Genomic DNA, 14,599 nt, shown 5'->3' with positions numbered 1-14,599 from the left:
GGGGGAGTCTGGGGAGCTCAGCTGATTAAGTGTCTGACTTCAGCTCAAGTCATGATCTCACGGTTTATGGGTTTCAGGCCCTTGTCCGTGCTGGCAGTGCAAAGCCTGCTTGGGATTCTGTCTTCCTCTCTCTCCCTCTGTCTCTTTTTTAATTTAGAGAGAGAGGGAGAGAGACAAATATTTGGAAAGAGTCCATATATTTTTTTAAGTATTTGAGAGAGAGAACAGGGGAAGGGCAGAGAGAGGGAGAGACAGAATCCCAAGCAGGCTCCACGTGGTCAGCGCAGAGCCTGACACGGGGCTCAATCCCACTAACCGTGAGACCATGACCTGAGCCAAAATCAAGTCCGACACTTAACTGACTGAGCCACCCAGGGTTTTGTAAAAAACTCACTCCTGTATCATCTGTTTCCACGTCCTTGAACAAAGTCTTTCCTCTGATTTTAAGGCCAACTTTAAAAACCAATTTTCATTTTTGGTTTCTTTCAAGATTTGGAAATGGCTAATAGCTGATATGCCTTCCATATCTGCATATCATTTAAAAAGCCCTCAACTCACTTCTATTTTTCCTTTCTCTCTTTTAAGTCCTACCCTTCATCAGGAGGACGGCTTTTAAAAGAACATATTAATTTTATAATGACACAAACGTGCACACAAAACAGAGGTGTGCTCCTTGCAGGAAATGCAGAAACAGACATCACTACTTTTAAAAACTGTAAGCACTGGGGCGCCTGGGTGGCTCAGTCGGTTGGGTGGCCGACTTCACCTCGGGTCATGATCTCACGCTCCATAGGTTCGAGCCCGCGTCGGGCTCTGTGCTGACAGCTCGGAGCCTGGAGCCTGTTTCGGATTCTGTGTCTCCCTCTCTCTGACCCTCCCCCGTTCATGCTCTGTCTCTCTCTGTCTCAAAAATAAATAAATGTTAAAAAAAAAAAACAAAACTGTAAGCATTACCTGGTTTAATTGCATAGACGTCAAAATTTTTTACTCCTTCTTCTCTTAAGATGTTTTCATCAATAATAAAGTTTCCTGTAAAACTTTTTGGCTTTTTAAAAATGGAATAGGCAGCATCTGCAATAATATCAACTTTTCTACACTGGCTTTCAATACCGGATCCTCCCAGCATGTCCATAGCAGCGGTGTGGATGGCTGTGGAGAGAGCAAATACACACACAGAGAACTCCAGATCAAACAATGGGGCTTCTGGAAGTAACAAACCAGACAGCTGATCTCTTTACTTCTCAGATGATGAAAATAAGGTCCAGAGAGCTTAACGGATTTGCCGAATGTTCTACTGACATAACCAGGTGGAAAACACATGTTCCTTACTCTTCACAATGCTGCCTCATACAATAGAATGGGTTCCTGAGACTCAGCAAAATTCAATTGGACTTCTGATTTAGAATGCTCAAGAATTTGCACAGGATTCCTGAAAGTTGAGAAAGCCAGGAGGGTATAACAGAAAAAGCACTGAGCAGTAAGTCAGGTGAGTGGGATTTTTAGGCCAACTATGTCAGGATTTTTGGCAAGTCACTTTAACATCTCTGGGCCTGTTTCCTAACTCTACAATAAGAAGCTCCTTTCCTAAGTTTATTATCTCGCCCCTCTATTAAAATACAGATATTTTGTTTCTGTCATTCATCAGGGTATTCCTCGTGGCTAAAACAATGACAAATGCATTATTAGCACTCAATAAATACTAGTTGGATTTTTGGTGGTCCCTTTTAAGTTCAGATACTTCCTTTAATACAGGAAATACTAGAAAATAGAGAAGCAAAAGGAAGAACTTAAAAATTATCTATAATTCCCCTAGCCAGAAATAATTACTATTAATATTTGCATACAGAGGCACCTGGGTGGCTCAACAGGTTAAGTGTCAGACTTTGGCTCAGGTCATGATCTCATGGTTCGTGGGTTCAAGCCCCGCTGTCAGGCTGACAGCTCAGAGCCTGAAGCCTGCTTCAGATTCTGTGTCTCCCTCTCTCTCTGTACCTCCCCCACGTGTGTACTCTTTCTCTCTCAAAAATAAACATTTAAAAATTTTTTAAAAATTTGCATACAATTTTTACTATTTTAGCTGCATATAATTTTTAAATTCTGTGTTTATGAAGTAACTTGAAACTCTACCATTAATAGTACACTATTAATTATACATTGTCAAAATTGTGAACAGTAACTTACCTCAATTTACTTACATTATCTTAGCTTATATTTAAAGCAATGAAAGTCAATTTGTTTAAATGTACTTTAGGTTTCAGGGTTTCTAGTAATTCAGATAAGGTTCTCTCCATACCATTGCCGAACCATTATTTTAAATCAATACACACTGGAAGAACTTACATAAGTCAGTCCATAAGATAAAAACTTTGTAGCTTTTAATAGCCACTGACCCCTTTACATTCATTCAACATATAGTTATCGAGCAATAAGTCAGGCATTATTGTAGGGATTGGGGACAAATGGGTTGATAAAATAGACAAAAGTTCCTACCTTCATGGTGATTACCTTTTAGCATACACCTTTACTACTAAGACAACACAATCAACTTGGGGAATTTCCAAAAGCACAGAGTTAGGAAATACATCCTGTTCCTATCTTGTAAGTATGGTTTCTTACTAGGAAGAATTTTTTACTTAACCAATAACTCAAGAGCTCTGGTCTTGCTCTTGGTGTGACACTTCATTAATAAAAAATCACAGCTAATATTTATTAAATGTGGCCTATGCTGGGCATGCTGCTACAGACTTCACATACATTATCTGAATGAATTCTGTGAGGTCCGTACTGTTATTCCCATTTTACAGATGAGAGCACTCATGCACAGAGGAGTTAAAAGATTACAGGAGCTAGGGTTCAAACATCTGCCAGCTTGATTTCAGAGCCAGGATCTTAACCATCAAGAGACTAAAGGGTCATACTTTGTAAACCAACATGCTTAGAGTTGGTTTACACCATTCTCACTCCCATAAACCACAGAATTTTATTTTTTTAGAGAGAGAGTGTGTGCAAGCAGGGTAGAGGGACAGAGGGGGGGGAGAGAGAGAGAGAGAGAGAGAGAGAGAGAGAGAGAGAGAAAGAATCCTAAGCACGCTCCATGCTCAGTGCAGAGCCCGATGTGAGGCTCAATCCCACGACCCTGGGATCATGACCTGAGCCAAAATCAAGAGTCAGATGCTCAACCAACTGAGCCACCCATGTGCCCCAAACTGTAGAATTTTTCTAAAAATATTTCAGGGCGCCTGGGTGGCTCAGTCGGTTAAGCGTCCGACTTCGGCTCAGGTCATGATCTCACGGTTCGTGAGTTCGAGCCCTGCGTCAGGCTCTGTGCTGACAGCTCAGAGCCTGGAGCCTGCTTCGGATTCTGTGTCTCCCTCTCTCTGTGCCCCTCCCCTGTTCATGCTCTGTCTCTCTCTGTCTCAAAAATAAATAAAAAACATTAAAAAAAATTTTTTTAATAAAAAAATTAAAATATTTCAATATAGGGGTGTCTGGCTGGCTCTATCTGGAAACCACACGACTTTTGATCTTTAGGTCATGAGTTCAAGCCTCATGTTGGGTGCAGAGATAATGTAAAAATAAATAATTTTTTCAATACGGTGCACCTTAAGTCTATATGCATATGTATATACTCTAGTCTCAGTGTAGACTATATGAATGGTATAAGAATTCTTAAAAGCTTTAATTAAAAGTATGTCATGGATGTATACATGTGTTGTGTGTATTCATATGTATAGACACACACACCACATAAGAACAATGAATGATTTCTCCAAGCAACCTATCTTTACTTCAGTAATATTTCTAAGGAAGATACAAAGGCACATACACTCACAATCAGGAAATAAGCCAGAGTTATTCTCAGCAAAGGTTTTGCAATGTCGTAGGCTAACCTAATAGGTCATAAAACTGACAACAATAGAAACAGGTTAACAATAGGATACAACAAATGAAATTCACTGATGATTCCTGGGAAAGAAAAAAAGCACAAGTTTTAACGAAAGCTGATATGCCTTGGATTACAAGAATCCTAAAGGTGAGCCTAAAACTTAAGTATTATTAAGGAATAATTAAAAATATATCTAATAGCTTCCAATTGATACTCCATTTAAAACACACAGTAACAAGTCTTCGTATCAACCAAAGATTTCCTTTCACATAAACATATAGAGTACATATCAGACTTAAAATATCAGCATTGCCTTTGACTCCTTCTCTGGAAAGAAAGTTTGTCTCACCTCTGAAACACCTGCTAGCCACCACACACACACATATTCTTTGGGTACTCACTGAACCAAAGATACCACTGATTATAAAGTGTTCCGCTAAGAAACAAACCACCTGCCAATAACCTATTGCACATCATTAATAGTAAGAGCAGCCTGATATCAAAGATGTAAAAACATGAAAACACGGGCATCTCAGAATCAATGAAATATATATAAACTGCTATTTAAACAAGTTGGTAAGCAAGCCCCTTAAAAAACAAGGAAACTAGTTTCAGTTTCTAGGACCAGAGAGGCCAGCTGCCACTTTATTACCCTGACCTCCGTGGTTAGCGGAGTTACCACGCCTGTACGTAGCGTGGTCCAGGTGGCAGAGGCCTGCAGCTGCTCTGTGATACATCTGTTATCTTCCACTCGGCTGCCAGTACCAAGATCGGTGGCTGGATGCCCAGACTCCTCACCCCAGCCCACATGCAATCCTTCCCGAAGTGGACCTCCCTCTTCCACCACACTTGTTCTGACCAGCCAAGAGGTCAGAGGCAGCAGGCATTTTGAATGGCAGCTCTTCTCCCTCCTGCCTTCCCCACCCTCCACTTCAACAGAAACTATGAACTAAGTCTTGTAAAAAGACAAACTTCTGAAGGTGACCTAGTTGGGGCTTGAGATCCTCATGTTGTTCAACCACTCAGGGCTATTCTCTGATCCCTTCTCTGGATGTGTTGAATTCAGTGGGGTGAAAAGTTCTAAACCCAGAAGGGGGATTGTAGCCGGTTCAGAGAAGAAACACTGAGCCAGAGAGGACAAAGAGTGGACCAGGACACAGTTTAGATTGTAGACAATGTATGTTACACTGTATCTCTTCCATTAAGTGTCATAAATCTCCTTTTCCTTGAAGGGAATAATGCTGGGAGATTACTTCTGGTTCCAGCAAGCATAGAGAGCCGCTCTACACAGTCTAGGAAGAGAAACCATGTTTTTGAAATAGAGGCCTCACAAACAGCCAGGAGCCTGGACACCCTCTTGAATCCATTTTTATTGCCTCAGTTATGAATAATGCAACATCCTAGCTAGCTTTCCAGCCTCCTCTCTCCATAATCTTACAAGCCATCCTATATTCAGATGCCAAATTAAACTTCTTAAACCTCATCAGCAACCACATCACTCTACTGCTCCTATTTTCCCTCTGCTCTCCTGCTTCTCAAATTCTAAAGTGGCTCTCTATTGAATACAAGTTAGAATTCAAGCCCCTAAATTTGGCAATCAAGACCTGGGGCTTAGCTCAAGCTCCTCCCCCCACCACCTCACACCTACCCAACAATCAAGACAACTGCCCAAGTCCAGTGGGAAATAAAAAGCTCAGAGCCTATCACATATACATCATTATCAAATTCCTTGACAGTTCCACCAAACACACGGTATTTTCCCATACCATGGCCTTGGTTGTTCCCTCTGCTAGGAATGCCTTGCCCAATGTTCCTTCTTGCTAATTCCAACATCCCCCTGAGGTCCTATTCCGATCAATTACTTCTATTAGAACACCTCTTTTCCTGACCTTTAAACGTGAGCTACATGGCCCTCCTGCTCTCTTTCAAAAGTATCCTGTACACAATCCCATCATGCCACATATCACAAGGTACATGACTGTAAATTCACCTTACTGTGCCATCAAGTCTAGGCTAAAAAAAATAATACCAATGGTTCTAAGTTGTCTGGTAAAACTTCTAAAATGAACATCTCAGACCTAAAACAAAGATGTTGGCAGTGAGCTGATTTCTCTTGCCAATCCTGGTGGCGACCTCCACATTCTCTGTCATGCAGTATTCTGTTTGGAGCTAGGCAGAAGGTAATCATACTGTACATTCATTAACTCATCAAATATTTACTGAATGTTTACCATGACTACAGTAAAATGAGCAAAGCAGATTCTGTCTCTACCTTCTAGAAACTTTCATCCTAGCAAGAAAGACATTAAACAACTAAGTTATAAAATCAAGAGTTTAGGGGTGCCTGGGTGGCTCAGTTGATTAACTGTCCGACTTTGGCTCAGGTCATGATCTTGCAGTTTGTGAGTTCAAACCCCACATCAGGTTCTGTGCTGACAGCTCAGAGCTTGGAGCCTGTTCAGATTCTGTGTCTCCCTCTCTCTCTCTGCACCTCTGCTGCGTGTGCTCTCCCTCTCTCTCAAAAATAAATAAATAAATATTTAAAAATTTTTTAAAATAACATCAAGAGTTTAATTACAAATGTTGTTAAGTGATGTGAAGGAGATGTACAGACTACTAAATCCAGTGGTCGGTCCCCATCTTATAACAACTGCTAGCAGCATTTAACATAATGAATCTCTCCCCTTCTTCCCTTAAAACACTTTCTTCAATTGGCTTCCAGGATATCACACTCTTTCGTTTTCTTCCTACCTTTCTCTCCTATATGGTTCTTCTCCTTCCTAATCTCTGAATGCTGCAATGGCTAATGGTCCTTTCTCTTCTTATGTAGCATTTACATTTGATAGCCCACAAATTGCTATCTCCAATTGCTGGACCTCTCTCCTGACACCCACACTTACAAATCCAACCATCTACTGACCATCTCCATATGGATGCATGAGCACAATGCCCCCAGATGAATTCCTAACCTTGCTCCCTAACCTGCCCCATCTGCAGCTTTCCCTGTCTGTTGGTTCCACGTTCAAAATAGGGGCACCTGGATGGCTCAGTCGGTTGAGCATCCGACTTCAGCTCAGGTCATGATCTCACGGTTTGTGAATTCGAGCCCTGCGTCAGAGCCTGGAACCTGCTTCAGATTCTGTGTCTCCCTCTCTCTGCCCATATCCCACTCATGCTCTGTTTCTCTCTCAAAAATAAATAAACATTAAAAAATAAAAATAAAAAAATACAGCAGGATGTGACCACTCTCCATCACCTTTACTGCTAATCACCCCAGTCACAGCTACCAACATGTATACTGCAGTAGTCTCTGAACTGGTCTCCCTGTTTCTCCCTTTACCCAAGAATCTATTCTTTAGATCCTTTAAAAAATTCAGGTATGATCAGGTCCCTCTCTACTCAAAGCCCTGCAAAAGCTGCCCATTTCACTCAGAGTAAAAACTCAAGTCTTGGCAAGGACCTACAACATCTGATCCCCATTTCCTTATGGACACGATCTCATTTTCGACTGTTCTCCCCTCACTCTGGCCACACTGGCCTTCTCTCTGCTCTTTCATCATGCCAGGCATGCTCACCTCTTAGGACCTTTCCCCTGGCTATTTCCTCTGCCTTCAATGCTTCTCTCAGGTACCCTGTAGCTAACACATTCCTGAGGCTAACTCCAGCACCCTCTTCAAGTCTATGCTCAAACGTCACCTTCTCGAAAAATATAAACCCTTCTACTCTATTTAAAATTGCAATCTACCCTCCCAACATCTGAGACTCCCAATCCCCCTTACTTTGTTCTATTTTTTTACATAGCATTATCACCTTCTAGCATGCTATATACTTGACTCTTCTTTATGTTAACTGCCTATTGTATCTCTCCCAATTAAACTGCAAGTTCCAAAAGGACAGAGCTTCTTGTCTGTTTTGTTCTCTGATGTGTCTTAAACAACTCAAACAGAGCTTGGACATAACGGGTATCCAAAAATTATCTGTTGTACAAATAAAATCTAAAATTCTTAGAGTCAGACTAGGCTTTTTCTAACTTTGTTACCCCATGATTCCAAAGACCTAACGGTGAGCAGAGTAGAGGGGTGAAGGGAAGGACAGAGTTTAGACAATGGTACCCTAAACAGTAAACTCCAAGAGTAAGGCCTGTTATCACAGGTATCTTCATTCCCCTTAATGCCTCGTACACAAGTGGACACTTCATAAATCATCTTCAGATGCGTAACGAATAAAGAGTGCAGAGAATTGTACCTGGCATATACAAATGTTCAGAAGATGAATGAATAGAAAATGACAAGTAACATAATAGAGGTACAAAAAAGGGAAAATACGACATTAGGACTTTGTTATCAGAGAGACCCCTTTCTAATTAACTGCCTGACCCTCACTATCTACCAATAACAGCAACGACTGAAGTGGGGGGAGGCTGAGAAAGGATGAGAGAAGGAAAAGAAGGTGAAAAAGAAAAGCACCACAAAGTGTGAGCTTTTAAAGTTTTTCAGTGTGATCCACAATAAGTAACACTTTTTACCTACATGACTAGTAATACATAATACATACATATACACACACTCACACACATATTCATTCAAATATGAAACAGTACCGACTAACTACCTGCAATATTTTCTTTTTTATTCCATTAGAAGTAAAACAAAACAATGAAATTCTGGCTGCTACCTTCTAACTCAATTTTACAAGCCACGAAATTGATTTCATGATTCACCAATGAGTCCTGACATGCAGTTTGAAAAATGCTATAGAAGCACTCTTTCCCTCTCACCTTTTGCCTCACTGCAAAGAATATCACTCTCCAGAAAAATCTTAAAAGAACTGTATCTGCTTCAGAAACATCAGGGAAATTAAGAAGCAACGAAACACGGTTCCGATCCCACAGTGGGCCAGGGAAGAAAGGAATCTCGGTCAAACAGAAGAAAGGAATTTTAAAAAACTGATGCTTGGAGCCCTCAGAAGAAAAGCAAGGTGGTAACTATAGAGGTGTTTGCAACAGCTAAATTTTCCTAGAAATTTTATCAGCAACACGCCCTTGGGCCCCATACATTCTCACCTACAGCCCCATTTCCTGAGCTTCAACACCACAGGCCATTGGCCCTTCCACTACTTCTTGATGCTGAGGAAATCCCTTCACTCAGCAGATGGGAATAAAGATAAAAAGAAATCTCCCAATCGTCCTTAAGCTAGAACTCTGGGTATGTTTCACAGGTTACATGTGGCAATTCAGTTCAAAAGCACGGCTAGGGCTGCAATACTTTGCAAAAATGCTGGATTGGGGCGCCTGGGTGGCGCAGTCGGTTAAGCGTCCGACTTCATCCAGGTCACGATCTCGCGGTCCGTGGGTTCGAGCCCCGCGTCAGGCTCTGGGCTGATGGCTCAGAACCTGGAGCCTGTTTCCGATTCTGTGTCTCCCTCTCTCTCTGCCCCTCCCCCGTTCATGCTCTGTCTCTCTCTGTCCCACAAATAAATAAAAACGTTGGAAAAAAAAATTTAAAAAAAAAAAAAAAAAAAAAAAAAAAAAAAATGCTGGATTAAATGTGCTTTTCATGGTCAACTCTTACCAAACTAGTCATCTATTAGGTGAAAGGTCAAAGAAGTAGGCACAATACCCTGGCACAAGGTCTGCCACATGGTAACTGTCCAACAGGTATTTGTTGAGCAATAAATGAATACACAAAATAATTTCAGAAGGAAGAAGAATAGGAATAAACAATATAAAGGTCCTTAGAGAATAAAGAAACATGTTAAAAGACACAATGGGAGGGGTACCTAGGTGGTTCAGTAGGTTGAACGTCTGACATCAGCTCAGGTCATGATTTCACGGTTCATGGGTTCAGGCCCCGAGTTGGACTCCTGTGCTATCAGGGCAAAGTTGGCTTGGGATCCTCTGTCCCCCCCACCTCTGCCCCTCCCCAGCTCACGTGCTCGCATGCGTTCTCTCTCTCTCTCAAAATTAAATTAAAAAAAAAAAAAAAAGACACAGTGGGAAGAATCAGGAAAATACAGGATTTTGGAAATTCTATAAATGACCTGGTTTTTCAAGAAATCAGTGACAAGGAAAAAAAATTAAGTGTAACTACTATAAATGAAAACTATCACACAAATGTAATGTGTTAACTTTTTTTTTTTTTTTTTTTAGAGAGAAAGGGCAAGAGGGGGAGAGGGGCAAAAGGAGAAAGGGAGAGAGGGAAAGAGGGGGAGAGGGAGAGAAAAAGAATCTTAAACAGGCTCCACGCTCAGTGCAGAGCCTGATGCAGGGCTTGGTCCCACAATCATGGGATCATGTTCTGAGCTGACATTAAGAGTCAGACACTCAACTGACTGAGCCACCTGGGTGCCCTTATGTGAAACCTGTTTATATCCTGATGTGAATAAACCAACTGCAGAGAAAGTACCTGAGACACCTGGATAGAGCTAGAGAGGATAAAACTAAAGTGATATAAGTCAGTCAGAAAAAAGACAAATACCACAGGATCTCACTCATATGTGGAATTTAAGAAACAAAACAAATGAGCAAAGGAGAAAGAAAAGAGAAGAGACAAACCAAGAAACAGACTCTTAACTATGGAGAACTAATGGTCACCAGAAATGAGGTAGGTGGGGAGACAGGTGAAACAGGGGAAGGGGATTAAGAGTACACTTATGGTAATGAACACTGAGTAATGTATGGAATTGCTGAATCACTATATTGTACACCTGAAACGAATATAACTATGTAACTGTACTGGAATTAAAATTAAAAATTAATTAAAAGAAAAGGTAGGAAGTTATCTGTAACTTTAAGATCCTAAAGCATTTCCATACCCTAGCCCCAAAAAGAAAATATAATTTTTAAAAAGCATACCGTCTAGTATTGTGGCTGCCACAAGATGAGACTATACTTTTCCCTCCCCAATCTTCCAATGCTTATATAGCCCTTCAGAATTCAATTGCTTTCATATTTCGTCCTTTCCCGACTTCTAAGCTTTAAAAAGACAGTTTAGTGCTTTTGCCCAGAGACTAATCTTAAAGTTTTCTCTTATGCATGTCTTCTACACCAAGAGTTTTTATTTGATACCCTATATTTCATATTCTTGGTCATTCTATCACACCTCATTTACATTTAACCAAACGCATTACAGGGTTTTTTGCTTGCCATTATTTCCTCTCCACTCCATTTCCCTCTATGTTGAAAAGTCTTGACTATGACTGATTTGCTGTTTGGTTAACAGCACTTCTAGATTTTTCTCAAATGTGATATCCTTGCATGCTCCTATATCTTACCCTTGTCAATAAATGTTATCTTGAATGGGTCCCTTCCTATCAGTAATCCACGATGTTATTCCACTGCCTTCTAGTATTGATGCAATGTTTTTCCTTTGTAAGTAAGATATTTTGCCTGAAAGCTTGCAAGATTTTCTTTTTATCCTTGAAATTCAGAGATGTCTCCCAGATGTCTATACCACCTCCCCGCCCCCCCCCCCCCATAAATTCAGCCTCCCACTTGGTAAACCTTTCAACTGACACATTTAAGTCTTTGGCTAAAGGGAATTGTTTTCTTTTTCTTTTTTTTAAATTGTATGTATGTATGTATGTATGTATGTATTTTATTTATTTAATCTCTATACCCAACATGGGGCTTGAACTCATGACCCTAAGATCAGGAGTCAGATGCTCTTCTGACTGAGCCAGCCAGGCACCCATTTTCTATTTTTAGTTAAATTACTGTTTTTCCTCTATTTGTTTTCTCCTTCTGGGGCTCCTGATATTTACATGGGAAGTCCCGTGAGTCTATTTTCTTTTTCTTCAGAGTGTTTTTGCTCTGCATTTTGAGATATCTCTTACACTTCAACGGCCAAGCTACTTATTCAGGTGTTAACAATGACCACTCAATCCTTCAACTACAGTTTTTCTTTTTTTAATTCAAAACACAATCTCTGTGTAGATCCAGAAAACATTTTTATGCTATAATTCAATCTCCTAAGTAGCTGTTGCATTTAGTTTCTTTTTTTTTTTTTAAGTAAACTATGACTAATGTGGATCTTGAACTTAGAACCCTGAGATCAAGAGTCACACGCTCTACTGATTGAGCCATGACCTTGGGATCATGACCTGAGCCAAAATCAAGAGTTGGGACACTGAAATGACTGAGCCACCCGGGTGGCCCTCTCTTTAATGAAACTCTTCAAGTGTCCCAATGTTCTATGTCTCTAGCATAGTAACTGGCTTTAAAGTCAGTCATGTAGTCCAAGTCAAAGGTAGAAGGTGACTGAAAAGAGCCTTGTATGTATAAGAAAAAGTTTAACTTGTTTGCCACCTCAACCTACCCACCCAAGATGCATCTCAAAACTGTTAAGGACAATAAATGAAAAACTAATTAAATGGATATATTTTTTTAAGTACATACCTGTTTTAGGCCATAATGCATTGACTGCAATTTCACCCTTAAATTCTTCTGCCATTCCAAGCACACACATAGACATACCATACTTAGCAATGGTGTAAGCTGAAAGAAACCACAAAGAATAGGATTTAATTAATGGACTAATTTGTGAGTATAACCAATTTCTTTCTATGGCTATACTGCCAGTGAAACAAGAACAAAAAGTTGCAAATTTGTTTAATCTAGTCAATTAAAACTGAACTTCTTTCAGTTTTACTGGGAGTTTCTATTCCAATTGCCTGTCCAAATTTTAGTAAATTATGTACAAAAAGGACTAAGTATCTGATGCAACTATATTAAAGGAAGCACCTATACATAATTCTTATAGGTTAGCATACACACCTCAAATCATTAATTTGCTGTGAAAGTGAAAGTACTTCATAGCTTTTAACCAACTTCATAGAAGAATAAGTTATATACAAAAAACACACCTACTGAGACTGGAGGGAGCTTTCTGCAATGATGGAAATCCATATCCCGATTTGGCTATTGGTTATGCAGGTGTATACACATTTGTCAAAACTCATCAAACTGAGCCATTAAGATCTGTGCATTTTATTGAATGTAAACTATACCTCAACGTTTCAAATTACAGATAAAAGATGAAGAATCTACTTTCCAAAGTGCTACCAATATTGCACAGAAACTTTAATGTTGAATGCCATGAACAAATTTTGATCACATCATAGATACACTGACTTAATACAAAGCAAATTAATCAAACAAACCATCCCCTCAACCAACCACCTACCACAGTGCTGTTTGAACCACAATGGATTTAGGTTCAGTGGTGGACTGAGATTGAGGATATGCGCAATTTTACTCTTTTTCAAATAAGGAATACATGCTTTAGATCTGAAAGCAAAAGAAAACACAAGTCAACAGCTTTCTAACAACTTACCCACTTTTTAAAATTATATATTTAAATTTTTTTTTTAATTTATTCTTAAGACAGAAAGAGAGAGAGAGACAGAACATGAGCAGGGGAAGGACAGAGAGAGAGGGAGACAGAATCGGAAGCAGGCTCCAGGCTCTGAGCTGTTAGCACAGAGCCCAATGTGGGGCTTGAACCCACGGACCACGAGATCATGACCTGTGCTGAAGTTGGATGCTTAACCAATTGAGCTACCCAGGTGCCCCTAAAATTATATTTTAAACTACTTCTACAAAGCAACTAAACTTGCTCAGTAATGTAGTGTACTTTTTGTTTGTTTTCACTTTTCTGGAACAAAGACAGGAAAAGCAGTAATTTTCAATCTTTGAAGTTTTGCTTACTAGCGTAACATGATCTGCTTGATGAAAATAATCAAATCCCTGGTACATTAGCCTTAAATCCAACTAAGGCTACCCTCAACTACATCCTTCCAATTCTCCCTCCCCAACACACACACACACACACACACACACACACACACACACACACACACACACACACTTTTCGGTAAGTTAATGTATTTGCCAGCCAGCACAGGCAGCACTGTAGTAGAGAACATGGTACGCAAGTCAGGCAGACCTGGGTTCATACCCTCTTTCTGCCTCTTCATTGTGTGATCTTAGGCAAAATATATTCTAACTCTCAGTTCATTTGTAAATGCTGGTAACACCTACTACCATCGAAGACTGACCAAAGGATTAAAATGAGATGATAAATATGAGGTACTTAAAACAGTGCACAGGGGCGCCTGGGTGGTTCAATCGGTTGAGTATCCGACTTCAGCTCAGGTCATGATCTCACAGTTCGTGAGTTCGAGCCCCCCCGTCAGGCTCTGTGCTCACAGCTCAGAGCCTGGAGTTGCTTCGGATTCTGTGTCTGCCTCTCTCTCTGCCCTTCCCCCACTCACATGAGTAAAGCATCTAACTAACTGTGTGGTTGAAACCGTGGAAGTGTATGTGGTTCTTAAAACTCATAACATAGTCCATTTTTAACTTTTTAGCTGGCACAAAAACAGACACATAGACCAATGGAATAGAATAGAAACCCCAGAACTAGACCCACAAACGTATGGCCAACTCATCTTTGACAAAGCAGGAAAAAACATCCAATGGAAAAAAGACAGCCTCTTTAACAAATGGTGCTGGGAGAACTGGACAGCAACATGCAGAAGGTTGAAACTAGACCACTTTCTCACACCATTCACAAAAATAAACTCAAAATGGATAAAGGACCTGAATGTGAGACAGGAAACCATCAAAACCTTAGAGGAGAAAGCAGGAAAAGACCTCTCTGACCTCAGCCGTAGCAATCTCTTACTCGACACATCCCCCAAGGCAAGGGAATTAAA

At 40.3% G+C, this 14,599-nt stretch overlaps 1 protein-coding gene across 1 annotated transcript in view; it reads right to left on the bottom strand.

Annotated features, from left to right (window-relative positions):
• The window catches only part of HSDL2 (hydroxysteroid dehydrogenase like 2), a 66,377-nt gene that overhangs the window by 33,333 nt on the left and 18,445 nt on the right, over positions 1-14,599 (bottom strand). The window contains exons 5-7 of the mRNA XM_025935146.2: positions 13,069-13,172; positions 12,282-12,380; positions 955-1,149 (exon numbers count right to left, since the gene is read on the bottom strand). Of these exons, the coding sequence (XP_025790931.1) occupies positions 955-1,149; positions 12,282-12,380; positions 13,069-13,172 (398 nt within the window). The remainder of the gene's footprint in view (positions 1-954; positions 1,150-12,281; positions 12,381-13,068; positions 13,173-14,599) is intronic.

Source organism: Puma concolor, chromosome D4 (assembly GCF_028749965.1).
Source record: "Puma concolor isolate L17-30 chromosome D4, mPumCon1.1.hap2, whole genome shotgun sequence".
Lineage (NCBI taxonomy): Eukaryota > Metazoa > Chordata > Mammalia > Carnivora > Felidae > Puma > Puma concolor.
Note: the sequence above shows the minus strand (reverse complement) of the source record. Positions and strands in the feature narration are given on the sequence as shown.